Source organism: Rousettus aegyptiacus, unplaced genomic scaffold (genome assembly GCF_014176215.1).
Source record: "Rousettus aegyptiacus isolate mRouAeg1 unplaced genomic scaffold, mRouAeg1.p scaffold_m13_p_5, whole genome shotgun sequence".
In the NCBI taxonomy this organism is placed as follows: Eukaryota; Metazoa; Chordata; class Mammalia; order Chiroptera; family Pteropodidae; genus Rousettus; species Rousettus aegyptiacus.
The window spans coordinates 108,693,269-108,712,229 of NW_023416308.1; the positions used below are offsets into that span (position 1 = coordinate 108,693,269).

At 36.5% G+C, this 18,961-nt stretch overlaps 1 protein-coding gene and 1 pseudogene across 5 annotated transcripts in view; both read left to right on the forward strand.

The window, feature by feature from the left end:
* CUNH11orf49 (chromosome unknown C11orf49 homolog) overlaps positions 1-18,961 on the forward strand; it is a 144,565-nt gene that overhangs the window by 43,581 nt on the left and 82,023 nt on the right. For all 5 annotated transcript variants that reach the window (XM_036220859.1, XM_036220856.1, XM_016146708.2 and 2 more), the window contains one exon: positions 13,529-13,659. In XM_036220859.1, coding sequence (XP_036076752.1) covers positions 13,529-13,659 — 131 coding nt within the window. The remainder of the gene's footprint in view (positions 1-13,528; positions 13,660-18,961) is intronic.
* On the forward strand, positions 10,808-10,926 carry LOC118603652 (annotated as a pseudogene).

Below are 18,961 nucleotides of genomic sequence, written 5' to 3' on the forward strand. Positions count from 1 at the left end.
ATCAATGAAGGCCTAAAAGAGAATGAGGAAAATGTTATGGGAAACTGGAGGTAACAGGATCCTTACTATGTAATGACAGAAAGTTTGGCAATACTGTCACATTTAGTAATGTGAAAAATAGGGACTATACCTAGTGAACATGATGATCTAGCTGTGGAGATTTCTAGACTGCCTGTCTTTTTCTAGCTGCCTACAGTAAAATGTGAGAGAGGTGAAGTAGAAATGAACTATTTTGTTTTCAAGTAGAATTTAGAGGAAATATAGATAACTCAGGACAGTTTTCTCAAACAGCAAAAAGTACTCGAAGTAAGAAAGCATCTCAGGACAAAGATCAAATCCAGAGTGCCATCAGAGAAATGTGGTCGTAGGGTAAAGATGGGCCCTTTGTTAAGACCTCAGAAAGAGTTCAAGGTGGAGCCTCATAGATTTTTTCAGGTAGATAAAAGGCCTAAGAATCTTAAGGGTGTGGTCCAACAGCAGCCTCAGAGGGAGCTCAAATAGGGAAGGGCTTGTCTCAGAGAGATTTGTGGGTGTAGCTTTTTTGTCTAATGAAGTAAACACCAGTAAAGTTAACAGAAAAACCATCTCTTTTCAAGAGAATCATACTGGCGGAAGCACCACCAGTTTGGATTAAAGAAGATAGAGATAATACAAAATAAAAGTGGCCTTTGGACCACCCCCCAGACTTCTATGAGCAGGAAGCAAGCTGAGAAGGCTACTTAGCTGCAAACTGAGGCTATGCTTTGTGGAAATAAAAGTGTGATTCAGAAGATGGAACCAAAAACTCAGAAACAGAGGCAAAAACCATGGAAAATTATAACCAGGGAGAGGTACTGGGCCCAAATCAAGGAAATAAGTCATGTACATGGATGGATTTCAGAATTGCAATGGACCAATGATTGCTATATTGCTGCATGTTCTTGCTCTTTTTGAATGGAAGTCTTTTGTGGTTATCCTACCCTGTATCACCATTGTATATACGGGGTGTGTGGGAGCATATCACTCGTCTCTTTAGTTTACAGGTATTCAAAAAGAAGAACCATATTTGAGGAGCTGTACCCAAGAAATTGCATTTGAACTTCATCTGTACCTGGACTTGATTTATACGACAAGATCCTGGAGTTCAAGTCGATGCTAAAATGGAACTAGACTTTGGGGGTCTAGAGGAGCAGGGTATATTTTATTTTGCATTTGGGAGGAATGTAAATTGTGGTAGCAGGAGGCCAACTGTGGCAGATTATATTTTCCAAAGATAGCTGTACCAATATCTCCTATCCTTATGTTCTTCTATAAAGCGATCTTGCCATGCCCCCAATAAAAGTTGGAGTCTGATTTTTTACAGTGAAGTGCCTTGTGCATTATGTTAATTTATTGTGCTAGGCTTTTAAGAATGCTTTCAATCTGGGGACTCATGTCTTTCAGTTCTGAGGAATTTTCTTTAATTTTTTTCCCCCTCCCTCCATTTTCACTATTTTTTCAGACATCTTGTCCACTTACATATACACCCATAGATATGTAGTTTTATATAAATGGTATACTGCACATGCTCTTCTGTTTAATGAATTCTATTTTTCAGATTACATAGGCTGTATATCTTTTAAGATTTATCGAATATGACATTGAATGTTTATCAATTAATGTGGCATTTAAACATATCCAATTATTATACTTATATACATGTATAACATTTTTAGGCTGATTCTCACATCTATACACCAACTTAAACCTTTTTAGACTATATGTCCCAATTTGAACTTCTGAAAATATGGTCACCATGTGCTAAGGCATCAACTGAGGAATGAGCATGGCGTTTGGTGCTCTCCATTGCTCTTCATTTCTCATCCCTCCCCCCACATGATGACACCATCTGAAATGAACAGAGTCTGCATATTGTAGAGTTGTTTAGAATTGCAATATTTTATGGAAACAATTATCTCTAATAACTTTCTGTAAAAATAATATGTTTATCTTGGAATCTTAAGTCTAGTGGTGATGAAAATTTTTTTCTTGGGAATCCAGAACTCTTTAATCAGCAAAACCCTGTAATTTGCTCCAAATCTATTTCGAGTCCTGTTGACCACTTAGTAGAATAAGCAAGTGTTAAGAGATCCATTGTGTGTTTTTTTTTCTCTAGTTGTGAATTCCATCAAACTAGTCCATTAATTGCAATGGATAGGAACTAGAGAGCTGTTCATTTGGAAATTAGCAAAGGATGACAGATGGAAGAAAAATATCTTTCTGGTATTTTTGCTTAGGAATCTAGGAATTCAGAATTTAGTCATAAACAAGTAGATTAATGTGCTTGAATACCTTGAACTACTCTTAACTCATTCCTTGTTTTGTAACATACAAGATCTCACAGATAGCTAAAACAGTAGTTGAGAAATTCTTTTGTGAATTTAAGGTCTTCCAAAAACACTGATAGGCAGAACTTTGGTGATAGATAAGCAGACATGGGTTAACTAGTAAATACATGGCTTAGCTAATAGAGGAAGAAGTCTTGTGTCCTGTGGTTACTGCGGTATCTGAGGAGGGGTGTAGAATAGACAAGAGGCAAATTCTTTGGGGTCCGCTGTCTGTTTTGCAGAGCTTTTTTTTTTTTCTTTTTTAATCTCATAGATAATAAGAACATTCAGTGGCACTAGGTGGTATTCATCTGGAGTTTAGGATGTTGTTCAAAAGGATTACTTTTTGCCAGCTGCATCATTCCTGGCAAGAGCTTGTTACTTTGCTGCTTGTTTTGTTGTTGTTAACCCGTTAGAGAAACTAACCTCTGCATTGGTTCCAGCCAAATCTTTGTCATCATTGGCCCTAAAAACTTCACACCTGGCCATTCTGAAAGCCTCTATCCTCAGTGATTGATGCTCTTCCCCACAGGCTCCCCAAAGCTCTCCTCCTTTTTTTCCTGCAGCACCTTCAAGCATTTCTGCATGGCTACCCACTGTCTTCTATTATATCTCCTCCTCCTGCCTTACTGAATACTGGATTTCCCAGCTCACAACTCTTAAGAAGGAGCTTTATTTCAGAGTAGAAAGGAGCCCCCATATGTGGCCTATTATATCCATATCAACTTGCTTACCCTTTTCAAACAGCTATTGTCTTTTAATAGGGTCCTGCCTGGCAGGGGGAGTCCTTAATTCCTGCCATATAAGAATGGGCAGCTTGAGTTACAGCGAACTGCAGTTTGGTGCTCTGATCAAAAGGCCTCTGTTGTTTTTAGTGTTTTTTTCCCTCCCTCTCTCTCTCTTTCTGTATCCTGGGCTAATAATTCAGCACAGCGAGGTCATTACAGGCTTTGAATTGAGAGCTGAGAGTGTTAAATTACTGACCTAGAATAAAAGAGATCTGGGGGGCTCTCAAGAAAGATAAAGGGATTCCGGATAGTAAAGTGCAAGCCCAGCAACCTCACTTCTTAACAATATTATTTTTTTTTAATCCTCTCTGTCTCCAAAAGTCTTTTCTGGGACAAGGAAAGATCTCCTGCCAGAGAGATTAGGTTAGGAACTCCACATCTTGTGAGCGCTATGGCCCAGGTGCTAGCAGTTCGTAGGCGCCCGTGTAGCTAGCTGTCTCATTTGTCTCCCCCCTTGTCAATATTTCACTCTCTTCCACATTGCTCCCTCAGACATAGATTTGGTCTTTTATCACATAAATCAAATATACTTGTGGTATTTCAGCTGAAAAAGTTATATCCCATGTGGGGATTTCAGACATGTGAAAAACATACTACTTGGCCCCCAAAATATCTTAAAAATATGATAGTGTCTCATTAAAAGCTGCTTCCATTCTATTTATACTTTGTAAATAATATTAGTCTGGTTCTCCCTACTTTAACAAGAAAAAGATTGCCCTATTATGAATGAATTTGACACCTCTACTGTATTGGGGTTTCTGAGGAAAGTATTTCCATTTCTTCATACCTTGCTAAAACTGTTACTTCTCATGTATCCTTCTTTATAATTTTCTCTTAAAGCCAGGCACTATTCTTATCCTCTGGAAAATATCGACTTCCTAAGTCTACAATTTTTAGAAAAATTCCCTGAAATCATCTTTCACAGATTTTCTGCACAGCAAAATAATAATAATAGCTAATAGTCCCTGAATGTGCCAGGTATCATACAGCATGCATTATTATCATACTTACTCTTTGGCAACCTTATGTAGTAGGCATTCCTGTTACCACCATTTTACAGATAAAAGATAATTGAAGCACGAAGTGGTAAAGTACCTGGCCCAAAGTCACACAACTAGGAAGCTGTTAGATTTGCTTCTCAGACTTTGATATGCATGTGAGTCACTTGGGGATCTTGTTAAAATGCACAATCAGGTTTAGTAGGTCTGGGATGGGGCCCGACAGGCTTCTCAGTGATACCAGTGCTGCTGTCCTTGGTCCACACCTTTAGCAGCAAGGCTGTAGTCATTCTTATTACAGGACCACTCTAAAACATTGTGTTCGTCATAACTTCCAATTTCTCATTCCATCAGGCAATTCTATAAATATATATATATCGAGCATTTGACATCAATATCTTACTTTTTAAAATTTGTATTGTAAAATATACATAATGAAATTTTAACCATTTTTAAGTATACAGTTCTGTAGCACTAAGTGCATTCACATTGTTCTGCAGCCATCACTACCATCCGTCTCCATAACCTTTTCATCTTCCCAAACTGAAACTCCATACCCACTAAACACTCAATAACATTCAATATTATATTAGTTTCAGGTGTACACTGACTCCCCATTCCGCCCACCCTGGCCCTCTGATAACCATCATTCTACTTTCTCTCTATGAATTTGACTACTCTAGGTACTTCATATAAGTGGAATCATACTATATTTGTCCTTTGGGGACAGGCTTATTTTATTTAGCATAATGTCTTCTGATACATACACATTGTAGAATGTATCAGAATTTCCTTCTTTTTTGAGGCTTAATAATATTTCATTGTATGCATATATCACATTTCATTTAACCATTCATCTGTTAATGACACTTGGATTGCTTCCCCATTTTGGCTATTGTGAATAATGCTTCCATGAACATGAGTATACAAATATCTAAGTCCCCACTTTCATTTTTTTTTTTTTTTACTGTAAACTCAGAAGTAGATTTGCTGGATCATATGGTAATTCTACCAATTTTACTTTCTAAGATGTAAATTTATGTTCAAGTTATTGTTTATGTTCCTTTTTTTTTTAACATTTCTTTCTTAAAGTAAAGGAAAAGTGAGTTTTCACTACAGATTTTCACTAAGTTGTTTGATCTATAGCTGTTTTGTGATTTTCAGTCAATCACAAAAGAATATTAAGAAATGTCCTTTGGTCTTTAGGAGATTGGTAGTTGCTTGAATGACACCATGTCGAGAATTAAAGAGTGCTCATGTTCTAAAATAAATCAATATTAAGAAAATTTATGTCACAGAGAATGTTCTGTATGAATGAATTCGAGACTTCACCTGACAAACAGGTGTTCAGGGAATACGGAAGCCCCTTGTAAATTTTTATGTTCGTTCTTTAAGACTTCCTGGAGCAACTATACCAGGATCTTCAGAAACTTTATAGCACCTCTTTCTCTGAGGTCTTTAACCAAATAACACATTAGAGTCTCATCTGTTCACACAAGTTTGGTGCAAGATGCTGCCTACTATCTGGAGTTTTTTCCTCTTATATCTTTATTTTTATTTTTCAATTACAGTTAACATTCAATATTATATTAGTTTCAGGTGTACAGCCTAGTGATTAGACATTTATGTAATTTATGAAGTGATCCCCCTTATCCTCTTATATTTTTAAACTTTTAAAGGTACATTTTAAAGATACACTTTTGAACTTTTTTGTTAAAAATAAGAAAAATCAAGTAACATTAAAATCTGATGCGTTAATAAGAAAATTCGAAGGGATTTTTACAAAGCTATCAGGATTTTTTTTTCATCAGAGACTACTGAATCCTTAAGACTACTTTAATCATGTATGCCTAGGGCTCTTTTATTTTAGGAGTTCCTAATTAATGCAAAATATTGGGAAGAATGAATTTGAACTTGGAAAGATAAAACAACACAAAATATCCTTCAACTAAAGTCAGGAAAATGAGTGCTTTAAAAGTATACATAATTTACCAGAAGCTTTTAAAGCTTTTGCTTGGCTACTGAAAGAACCTGCATTTATTTTCTAAAAAGTGAGACTAGCTTTGGAGATAAAATAAAAAATAGCAAAAAGAAAGTGACTCTGAAAATAATGGTAGCAATGTAACACAATACATGATAAGACAATAGCCATGAAGAAGAGCATGGAATCAGCAGCCACAAGTCTGATATGTGTGGCTCTGCATCCCAACCACTTTAATTTTATCATCATCTTGAATTATAATCAAATCCAAGAAAACTTGGCCTATGACTAAAGCATTTATATGGAGCATTTTTTTTTTTCAACCTAATTCATAACATCTTGAACAAGAACAAAGGATGGTGTTTTGAGAATTACTCACTGGACTTTGAAACAAGAGAGTTGATAGATGTAATACCTCCAGCTCTTGAATGGGGTGGTATGGAGGAAGGGGTTTGTAACATTTAAGGGACCCATAAAAATAGTGTTGTGTTTTCAGTGAAATCTGCAGGTGATACTAATGGGAACATTTTGGGGATTCTAGTGAGAACAAAGGATGACATAAAAAGACCTAAAAGCTATAGCTGTAGGCAGAAAATAGAATAGAATTTATCTTAAAATGTTGTCTGGTACTGTACAAAGCACAGATATGCAACGGACGAGGAAAACCTAGAAGGAAATTTGTATTGAGTTCAAAAAGCTAATGAAGAAAACTGATGAAAAATTAGATGAGAATATGATATGTGATCTGGCAGTAAAACAGACAAAAGCTATTTTTGCTCTCTGGGGGTAGAGAGGAGCCATATTGTGGGGAAGGGATGGTAGGGTCTGTCATCTGACTAAGGGGAGCCTGACCTGTAATACTCAATTCAGCTTCAGTAGAAGAAAATAGTACAGACAGTGGACAAAAGTGACTTGAAGGTTGAAGGAACTGTGTAGAAAGAAATACCAGCTGACAGGTTAGAGACCACATAAGAATGTGAGATGTAACGTGTAGCAGGAGATGAGATATAACACAAATATTACAACATCCTAAAGAGAAACATGCTTTGCCTAGAAACTTTTCCTGCAAGACTAGTGATGTTTCCCCAGAGAAACCATGGAAACACGATTACTCTGGATTTCAAGTGAAATTAGGCAAGCTCCTGGAAGTACTGTTATCAACAGCTCTGTTTAGAGTCCTTGTAGGAATGAGACAAACTAGAGATTTATGTTAAGTGTTGTTTTAGAAAAATTTTTATTACTCAATTTAACATATAACAATATTGCAGAATATTTGGAAGACAGGAAGAAATCAATTACAAGCCAGCAACCCTAATACAATTAGTAAATATAATTGTCTTAAATTTTTAATCATTTTCCTTATGCATATCTACTTAAATACAGTTAAAATTATAATGAACACACAATTTTGTTTTCTGGGTTTTTTAAATAATGTATAAAAAGCATTTTCTAAATTGCTACATCATCTTTTTATAACTTAAATTTCTAACATACTATAAAGGATATGCATGTAGTAACCTTCTCCCAGTGTTTTGTACATTGATTTCCCATCCCGAGGTATATGTATTTATTTGCCTGTTTCTATTGGCACAGAGTAAGCAGCCTTATAAAAGAGATATTTCTTCACACTTAAAACTTCAAGGAGTAAGCAGATGGTAATGAATCATCTTACTTCAGCTCTGATCCTCAGTGGGTAAGGCGCTATATACAATTGGGAGTTTACCATAGCATGCCAGACCTTCAGCAATACGTTTTGAAGTTTGAAGTCTTCAAAAGAGAGTTTGAAACATTTTTAACTCTGGCAGCGGGCCTAACTGAATTATAAATAAAGAGCCAGTGGAGAGCAGTTTACTTTTGGGAAGCAGTGTGTGAGAACTAAGTCCTTTGGGGAAAATTTGCTTGGAGATCATCCTACCTGGAAGCAGTCTCCTTTCCCCGTAGCATCAGCCCAGGATGGAACAAGTACTTTTAAGAAGATTCTTTCTGGGGTTTGTTGACAGAAGAGCACTTGATGAAATAACCAAGGAAAGAAAACTCAGTATTGCTTATATTTAACCATTGCAGAAGCTTTCCAGAGCTCTCGGGGCCTATGAAGCTGTCTCGTGAGTTTTTCTCTTCAAAATGCAGTAAAATACAATCTCACTGATGTCATCTTCTGAAAACTAGCTGTGCTACTGAGAATTAGTCAGAAAAAAGTCTTGGTTTAAGGCATTAGAGTGAACCGATAAGCTTCTGATGTAGTTGTTTTGCTGTTGCAGAAATTATGAATCCTGTTCACCATAGTGGCAACTCAGTTCTCATGAATTAGTCCACCTATCCCCAGACAGTGACTGAAGATTGATTAGTCCCTGTTGGATTTCTTCCTAAGTCTGGGATTTTTTTTTTTTTTTTTTTAGAAGCCAATGATCTAATTTAACTAATGCTTGGCTTGAGAAGATGAAGAGAATTTGAGCACTCACCTGTAGTGTGGCAGTTTTCTATTTTCTCTACTGCTTACACTTATTTCTTCCTGGCCAGTAGAGAACCTGCACTTGATTCATCTGATACATATCCATGGGCAAACCCTTATTCCAAAGGTACCATGTGTGAAAGCTGCACTTTGTCAAGTTTCTCCTTGGATACAGGATCATATTGTTCACTTACTTTTTCCTGTAACAGGTGTGTTGTATGTTTGAATAATGGATAACAACAGCCCAGTAGAGAGAAGTTCTTAGAAATTCAGCATTAAACTTTTGTGTGGAAACTTCTTAAAACACCATAAGCAAGATATTGGTGTGAGGCAACTTCTGTTCAAGTGTGCTGTGTAAACTACTTTGAGATTCTATAATGTAGACCAAACTGACATGCTCCTCTGATTTCTCTCATCAAGTTAGCATTGTCAAATCCTGTAGCAGATAGGAAATGGAAAGAAAAGAAATATTTAAGGGCCTTAGGCGTCACCTGAGTTTCACAAGGAAGAAAAGAATAAATCCAGGGATTGGTAATTCAGGGGACCAAATCATGCCACAGGAATATATCTTTAGGGTTTGGTGACTTTTTGCGAAATAAAACTTCGGTCTGCTCATTTTGCCAATCTGTTAGTAGGAAATATGCCACGAAAGTTTTATTTCCTTTCCCCCTACACAGAATGTGTTTTTTCCTTCAGCTTATAGAAGCAACAAAAGGTTCCTTTGAAGCACAATTCTTTCTAAGATTTGCGTCTTTGCTCTTATTTACTTTTCAGAGCATGATCCTGGTGTGGCCAGTTTGTGTTGCATAATTGGATGTGATCTGTTCTCATTTTATTTTGGTAGAAGTGTTTAGGATTCCTTACAAATAAAGTTCATCTCAAAATAGCAGAAGACAACTCCAATCCTGATAGAGGAAGTCTGCTCTAATGAGCTGGCCTGGTTTTAGAAAGAAAAGAAAGGTGATAAGAGACTGAACTGCTGCAGTAAAATCTAATTGAGTAGATCAAGGCTTATAGGCCATTTTCACTTTGAGAGCAAATTTGTACTTAGACCATTTCATTTTAATAAATCTATACCTTTAAGATATATATATATCTGTATATATATATATGTAATTCATAAAGAAATTTTAATGTTGATGTGTCTGGTTCTCTTGTGGCCAGAAGATCCAGAGATTTCCTAAACTTCCTATTCATGACAGCTAAAAAAGTAATCAGATCCCTATAAATTGGACAAAAGAGCATCTTTATTATGCTCCCTTTTGCATAAGAAAGATGGGGAAATAAAAATATGTACGAGTATTTGCTCATGGGGGAAAAACAATGCATACAGGAAGAATAAGGTAGAGACCAATGAGACTCATTACCTATAGGACATTGCTGGAAATGGAGTGAAAAGGTAAAAGTGGGAGGGGGGCCAAGGGAAGATGACACTTATTTTTGGAACTGTGTTAATATTTCACACAGGCAGGATATCTATATCCATGTATGTCATCAACAAGGATGAGGGGCCCTAAAATTGAAAACAGACAAAGCAAACTTTTTTAAATGAATAACATAAACATACTAAAGGGAACAGGGGAGACTAAGTAAATTTTGAACACAGAATTGAGACTGTATGCCCTCCCTCAGGCTAAAAACAAACAAAAAAAAGCTCTGAACAAGTGTTGAACTATAATTAGTAGTCTGTTTTTCACAGAGGCATGAGTTAGCAATTGCTGTACATTTTAGAACTGAGCAAAATAAAAATATATTATGGTTAATGGGAGCCAGATTTCTCACTGTGAGAAGAGGAAGTTTCAGATACAAAAAAGGAGAATAGAATGTACCCTGTAGCAATGAATTGAAATTGAATCAGTGTTAACTAGTGAGGTTGTAATAGATAGATAGAAAGAAATGAATAAAGGTGTGTACGTGTATGTGTGTGTATGCACACGTGCAGAGTATCTGTATACAGACCATCTGTTTCTTAACTCTTCTGAGAAAGCCTAGAAGCAAAGACACATTAGGAGCAGTAAGCATATCCAGCTTCTACCTAGATCTAAACACTGTTTTCTACTAAAGCAGCTCACACTTCTTGGAGAAATAACTAGTTTCATGATAGAGTAGGAAACATGTTATTCTATCAAAAATTAAGGAAGTGACCAAAGAATTGTGTGGACATGTCAAAAAGACATAGAAGTCAGCTTAAAGGGGCTTCCATAGCCAAGCCTGGGATAATTTGAGCATCAAAATAAATGACAATTGTCTACGGCCATGCTACCCTGAACAGGCCCAATCCCGTCTGATCTCAGAAGCTAAGTAGGGTTGGGCCTTGTTAGTACTTGGATGGGAGACTACTTAGGAAGACCAGGTGCTGTGGGCATAAAAAATTTAAAAAATAAGGGATTGTAAACTGACACGGTCCTTGTAATCTGTGAGGTCAACCAAGGATTGCCTTGCCTAAAAAAAAAAAAAAATTAAAATTAAATAAATAAATAAGTACATGGCAATGAAGGGTTATAACCTATTGAATAAAGTAAGAATCCATGAGTCCAGAATGATAAAAGTAAATAATGAATGAATGAGAAAGTTAAGCTCTTCTCTACCGTAGAAAGTCAACTTGTAAATGTAGATGAAATGATGTAACTAGGGAGAAAATGCCATTTGGCAAACCCCATCATAATTGTTATTGCTTCTGGCAAGAATAATCAATAGATCCTGAAACTAGGAAACGAAAGTTTAAAGAGTAACAATATATCTCCACAGCCTCAAAATATCTCCCCACTTATTAATAAAATACTTATTAAGTACTACCTAATTGCTCACTCTATAGACCTTATAGTCTAGTAGGGAAAATAAGTCTAGTAACTTTAAAACAAAGCAGCAAATCATGAACACCGTTAGAGAGTTATAAATGAGATCATGAGAATTGGGCATGAGGGGTGGATGCAGAAGAGGTCATGTAAAACATGGCTTTTGAGATGGTCCTGAAAGATTAGATAGAATTTTAACAGATGGAGGTAGAAAAAAGATACTTCAGGTTGAGAAAGAAACAGTAAAGTTTTGAGCAATATTACGTTTTCTGGGTTTTTTTTTCCTTATAGCCATCTTACCTAAAAAGAATTATCACTTAATATTAATATTAAGATTATATAAAGAGTCAATTAACATTGACTTTTGAGGTGAGTGAGTATGACTTCTGTAATGACCAGCTGCCACCCTAATCAAACATTTCTAATTTTTTTTAATTAAAAGTGATTTTATTGGTATGGATTATCTAAAGGCAGTACTGTAAATACAATTATAAATCTTTTTGTGTTCAATATTAAATGCTTTTGCCCTATCAATTTGTTTTATAAAATTCCTATTTCGTAAATTCTTGTGTAATTTTTACCTATCTGAGGCTCAGTTGGATTCTTTAATACATGAATTATTCCCTAGTTTCAAAAAAAAAATAGACTTTTAAAAAGCTAGACTAAGGATATAATTTCACTAGTATTATTTCTTTACAGACTAGACCGTGGCCTAGACACCAGCTTTTTCCTTTCTTGGGTATGAAGCACACTTTGGGACTAATTCTTTGCTGGATAGCTTCATAAATTTAGGCTAGAATGTTATCATTTTAGACTTCACTTGCTAGAAATGTGGCCTACTCTATTTACCTATAACAGCTCATTTGCTTTCTTTTTCATTTTTCTTTGCTCAAGACAATAGCGCTGCCACAAACTATATGGTTAGCTTAATGCTTTCATTGCTTTTTAAAAATCTCTTTTCTAACCCAATTCTTTGCCAGGTATTGTCCTCATACTTTCTCATAGTGTCTTTGAAGTAGATTTCGACACTACTTTTCCATGAGAGAAGAGTGTGTAATATGCTTCTTCATACAGCATCATTAATAGAAAGAGGTTAATTTTATCCTAAGTGATAGCATACTCTGTGTTAAAAACTTGGTAAGGGAAAAAAAAAATGGAATAGATGGCTCCTGAAATTTTTTCCTGTTTAGTTCAGAGGTTCAGATTGTTTCCCCTTTAAATGGTCGACAAATGAAAAGTAGCATTTGGAATTACCGCTGTCCCTCTATTGCTTGCCATCTTTGGTTTAATGCCTGCTTCTCTGTAAAGATTAACACATTCTCCACTCATGATTTACTTGTCAGAGAATTTAGGAGTTTTCTGGAACCTAAAATCTGCCTTCGGTCATGTTGATTACTGGATAATTGCCTATTCTTTGGTGGAATTTCCATTTTTAGATTACGCCAGGCTCTACAGCCTTTATTTCTCTGGCAAAAGAATCCAAAAATGATGGAGTATATATTTTTTTCCCCTTTTCCCCGGCCCAGCTTAAACAATGATTCACTTGGGCCCTGGGGCTTTGCTCCATACTTTCATTCAGGGGCCACGTTCTACCCTTGTTCTTATTTGCCTTTAGTGTTCTATCTGGAACCTTTTATATCCTTTGGCACATGGATTTTCCTCTGAGGTTATTGTCAGAGAAGTATGCAACACCACCCCCAAACTGGAACAGACAATCTAGTTATGTCCCACAAGCCCTGTTATTCCTATAGCAGCTGATATAGGTCAGAGAGTACAAAAAGAATATCTTTAAGGAAACATAATTCCAAATAAGGTAGGGGGCGAAGTAGTCTCTAAAAAGATATGAGTGCCAGTGTCATCCAATTTAAGACTGAAAGATTTCCCTCTCCATGAAATGCTCTAGTGACTGATGAAAACTTCCTCAGTGTATATATGTGAGAGGTGAGAAACACTCGGGGAATTAGACTCCGACAGTTTTCAGAGGGATGTGTTATGTGAAGAGACTTTCTTATAGAAGGGTTTGGTCTAATCTATAATTTAGAGTTTCGTGGGAGAAAAGGTATTTCCCCCCTTTTTGGCAGTGGTTCTGTCTGGTCTTGATTTTTCATTCTGATTTTAGACTTCCATAACCAGCCATCTAATGATGATTTCTTGATTTTTTTCTCTATGCAGTTTTAACAGTGTATGTCAGGGAACTCACATTCTCTTTCGGGAATTCAGCTTCATCCAAGCCACCCCTCACAACAGGGCATCGTTCTTACGGGCCTTCTGGAGATGCTTCCGATCGGTGGGCAAAAATGGTGGTAAGTCTTCCCAAATTCTTTTCTTCCTTCTAAATTTCTTTCTTTTGTTCCTATAAATATAGTTGGAGTACATGCTATCCAAGGCTGTAGGCACAACTTACTTTTGACGAGCTGTTTGTCTTGTGTCAAAGATACTGCCTTCATTACTACCACCATCACCATCATTAATGAGTGTGTTAAGAGCTCTAAGCACTTTACATGTACTAATTTATTTACTCTTCACAACATCTCTCTGTGGTGGATACTGTAACTCCCATTTTATAACCAGTGAAACTGAGGATCAGAGGGGTTAAGCAACTTGGCAAGGTTAAACAGTAAATGCTGGGGCCAGATTCATACCCAGGCAGTCTGGCTCCAGAGCCTCTGCTTCTGGCAAATATTAAAATACCATGCAGTGAATTCAAGAATGATGCGAATGCAAAGGAGGAAACTCCTGAGTCGGGGATGGGATGGGGATACACTTGTTACAGAAGGGGAAGAGAATGGATTAGAGAAGGTTCTCCTGAGAATTGGCCTGATCTAAGTTGGGAAGGAAGAGTAGGATAAAGGAGAGAAGGGCATTCAAGGTAGAGCCTGTGCAGTGGTGTAGAAACATAAAAGAACCTGGAATATTTAAGAAACTGAGAAGGTCAGAATGGCTAGAGTTTGCAGAGGAGGTGAGAGGAGATGAGCCTGTAATGGAATGAAAGAGTCAGGTCCTAGAGTACCATTTTTGCCATAAAAAAGAACTTGGATTTTATTCTGTAGGTACTATTTGAAGGATTTTAGACAGAAGAGCGGTGTGATAATAATTGCATTCTAGAAAGAGCATTCAAAAAGTAGTGTGGAAATGGCTCAGAGGGCACAACTAGGGGCAGGGAGCATCGTTAGGAGACTTGCAGTTGAGGTGAGATAACAAGAGCCAAAGCTAAGGCAGCATCCCTGGAGATGGAAGGGATTTGGTGATGTGGTTTGTCACGTAAGGTGAATGACAATACCAGTGATAGATTCCCAGATAAGCATCCAGTTCTGTAGTATTAAGTACACTCACTGAAACCATCCCTACCAGTCACCTCTGGAACTTTTTCATCTTTCTGAACTGAAACTCTGTATCCATTAAACATTGGCTTTTCATTCTCTTCCCCTAGCCCCTGGCAGCCACTGTTCTACCTTCTGCTTCTATGAATTGGACTATTCTGGGTATCTCATGGTAGTGGAATCATATAATTTTTATCATTTTATAAACGACTGACTTCATTTAGCATCATATCCTCAGAGTTAATGCACGTTGTGGCAATTGTCAATGTCTTTCCTCTTTAAGGCTAAACTATATTCCATTGTATGTGTATACATTTTTTTTATCTGTTGATGGACACTTGCATTTCTTCCACCTTTTGGCTAATGTGAATAATATGATACGTTAAGTTTTCAGAAAGTTGATATTTCTTTGGGACACAGTTAAAAAGCTTCATTTAGCATTAGGAAATATAGTTAAGGTTCTAGAAATATAGATTGGGGGAAGTAGAATAAAGTTCACTAAAATAAGTTTTTCATTTCATCTTAAAAATTCTTGAGAGAAGAGCTATGTGCACTGGAAAATGCAAGTCATTTTTACACTTACATACTGTTATTTTGACATATTCTGATTATATTCTAAGGAAAATATTAAGAAACCACTGATTGAAACTGTATTTTTTGAGACTATCTTAATAAGATGAAGGGCAAAAGATGCCCATCGAGAGCCCCTTTTTAAAAACGGCTTTAGATTCTTATGTTCAGAATATTAAAATAGATTGAATTGCTCCAAAATTTTCAGGTTTAGAACTTCTACATCAAAACCTTTGTTCACCCCTGTTTTCAAGGGCCTATTTGTAGTCCCACCTTCATATTATGTGTTATTCCAAATCAGTGTCAAATACCTTTAAGACAATTTCTTTAGCGATCCTAACTTAAAGTAGAGGCAGGCCTAAACTATTTCCTTATTCATTCAACAGATATTTCTGGTATACTTACCATGTACCTGACACTGGGGTTAGACTAAGTGAAGAGGTCCACACTCTGCTTTTGTTGAATTTCTAAGATTCCCCCATCTTGCTCTAATGGATGCTACTGCCACTTTACATATAGCTGCTGAAACTTTTTCACTAAAACTTCTACATAGTATCTTATTAGATATTTCTACTATCCTACTAAGTAGGTAAAGTAGGTATTATTGTGCCCATTTTATAAATAAACTGTGTAGCTTATACAGTTGCACAGTGAATTAGTAACAAAGTTGGAAATAGAACTCAGATTTACTAATTTGCCAATGCACTGTTTCTACTATTTCTACTCCAGTCACACAGAGCTTCTGTGACATGAACCCTAGAGATCACCTCAGTTACACTATTATGCAAGAAGTACTTAGTGTACTGAGAATAGCATCACCTCCTTTATAGAATATATGTACTAGTGGGTGAAAATTAATGTGACCCAATTTTAAGTGAACTACCTCGGAAAAACTAACCCATTGGTCTCTACGTAAACAAAACTGGGAGCCATGAATGTATAGGTGAAGTTTGTACTATTTCATCAGAACCTATCTTTCCCAGTCCTTTCCCAGTCCCTTAATCAGTCGGCAAATGTTTATTGAATTCTCCCTATATAGAAGAATGATGCATACAGCTAGAGCTGGTTTCTGTGAAATAGTACATGGAGATAACTATGGAAAATCATCTTTAAATAGCCTTAGTTATTTTCCTGATTTAAGGGTGGTGCCTCTTCAAGAGTTTATTTACTATCACAAGGGATCCATATAGCATTTGGATTCTAAGCAGATGTGGGTTTCTTTATCTTTCTTATAGCAGCTGCCAGTGATTCATCCAGCTGCTGAAAGAGAGCACCTCCAAGTTCTCTCTGTTTTCCCTGTGCCATAAACAAGACCTAGATTTTATGCTAGATATTTATTGCTATGCATCTTAATCAGACAGCCTCTGATTTCTTAAAGACCAAATGCAACATTTGTATGTAGGTGATCCTAAAATCTTTAAAATATATTAAAATAGTTTTAATATATTTTCATTTTCTTCCAGGAAACTTTAGAATATCTGTTAGTCCCAGAATGTGTCAGTCCCCAATTTTAATCCAAACTGAGCAAAAACATTCAAAAGCAAGGCTCCAAAAGAAAGGATCTATTAAGCCCCATTTTTTTTTTTTCAGTTAGAATGCAAGTACCGCACTCCTACTCAGTGGAGCTGCTACTATGTTATTCTCCTGCAGATAACTTCCTTAGAACATCATGCACATATTTTAACATTATCAAGAGGAAAGTAATTCTTTTGGGAGGTGGGAAAAAAAGAGCAGAGTTTCAGCATAACAATATGTCAACATGAAGCCACCTGTAGAAGACTAAGAACCCGATCCCTTCTGGCAAGAAATAGTTCATCCATTTTAAGCAAGTACAGAGATGCACTGTCATTTCTGCATATCTGAGTACTGAATGGTGCTAATGTGCCAATGTCTGAATTTCAAATGACCTCATGAAGACTATAGTGAACCTCTTGCTATCTAAGCAACTTAGACTCTTAGAAGCAAAAAAGATCTATTCAAAGGCAATAAGCCTTTAAAACTCAATTTCTCACTTTGGTATTTCTTTCAGTGTAAAAAGATTAATCTGAATTTTCCAAGTCTGGCAAAGATTGAAATTTCCTTGAAGTAAATCTTCACTTCTGTTTAGGGATATTGGCTCAGAAGAGCTTTTTTCCACCATTTATTTTCACAGTTCATTAGAATTTAATTTCGAGCTTTGTGCTTTTACCAATGAATATACATATTTCATTTAATAACACAATGATAGGCACTTTATGTTCTATCCATGAAGAAGTACCTACTAAGGGAATTGTCCTCTAGCCATAAACAACTAGAAAATCTGCTTCAGTCATTGGACAAGTCAGTGCAGGGATGTAGTCCCTGAGAGGCAACTGCCAAGCAACAGGAAGGAAGATCATCAAAGAGCCTGGCAGTCTTTGACTGTTGGGGAGTCGAGTTGAGATTGGGGTTTAGAGAGACCAGAGGGGCCGGAATTTGCAGGGCAAAGTACCAGAGAGGCTTCCTATGTAGATTATCCCATTTTTCTTCACAACAGTCCTGTGTGGTAGGTAAATAGTTTTATTATCTTCTTTGTATAGGAAATTAAACCAAGATTTAGAAGTTAAATAACTTGTTCTAGGTCACACACCTGATAAGTGAAAAAGCCAACGCCAATGAAGGCAGAAAGCTGACTAGAAAGAGTACTGTTTTTTTTTAATGTGTTCTCCATCAGATGGTGTATGAGATGCTTGAAATACAAATGAGTAAATGGCAGTTTGCCCTTAAGGAGCTCAGATTCCAGGAGAAGAAACAGAGTTTTCATAAAGTATAAGTGATTATTAGAACCATGTATAAGATTCAATGATAGCACAAGGGCAGAAATAGTTCTTCCTGCAGAAGTTGGGGAAGGCTATAAAGGAGCAAAAACAGTTGGGATAGATCTTGGAGTAGTGAAAGCTGTTAAATAAATAAGGAATATGTTCTAAAAAGGAAATGAGATTTTTTCAAGTATGATGATATGAAACAAGGTTCCTTTGGGAAACACTAGTTCATTATGGCTGATGGTACTTATCACATAAGAAGGAAACCTCACAGTCAATCAATCGGTAGGACCTTATCAATTCATATGGTATTTTCAATATGGCAATGACAAAAGTATGGAAAATAGAATGGAAGGCAGGTAGTAAGACTGAAGACAAAGACCAGTTAGGAGCCGATTACCATAGAACAGGAAGTGGTCTGGAGATGATTTAAGGAGGTGATTTGACAGGACTTGCCTGATTCATAGGGTGTGAGATGTAGGAAAGGAGTCAAGAATGAATTATATGTAGAATCTAAGGAACAAAATAAAGGAATAAACAAAACGAAAACAGACTCGCAGATACAGAGAACAAACTGGTGATTGCCAGATTGGAGAGGGGCTGGGGGCCAGGGTGAAAAAGGTGACAGGATGAAGAAGCACAAATTAGTAGTTCCAAAACAGTCATGAGGATGGGAGTACAGCGTAGGGAATATAGTCAATAATGTTATAATAACTACGTATAGTGCCAGGTGGGTACCAGAATAATCGGGGGGAGCACTTTGTAAATTATATCAATGTCTAACCATTGTGCTATATAACTGAAACTAATACAAATTTTTTTAAAAAGCTATCAATATTAATATAATTTGGAGAGCATGCTTTCTTTCTCTGTTTCTCCTCACAGTAGGCATGGAATTCATGAAATGAAATTAATATTTAAAATAAAAAACTAAA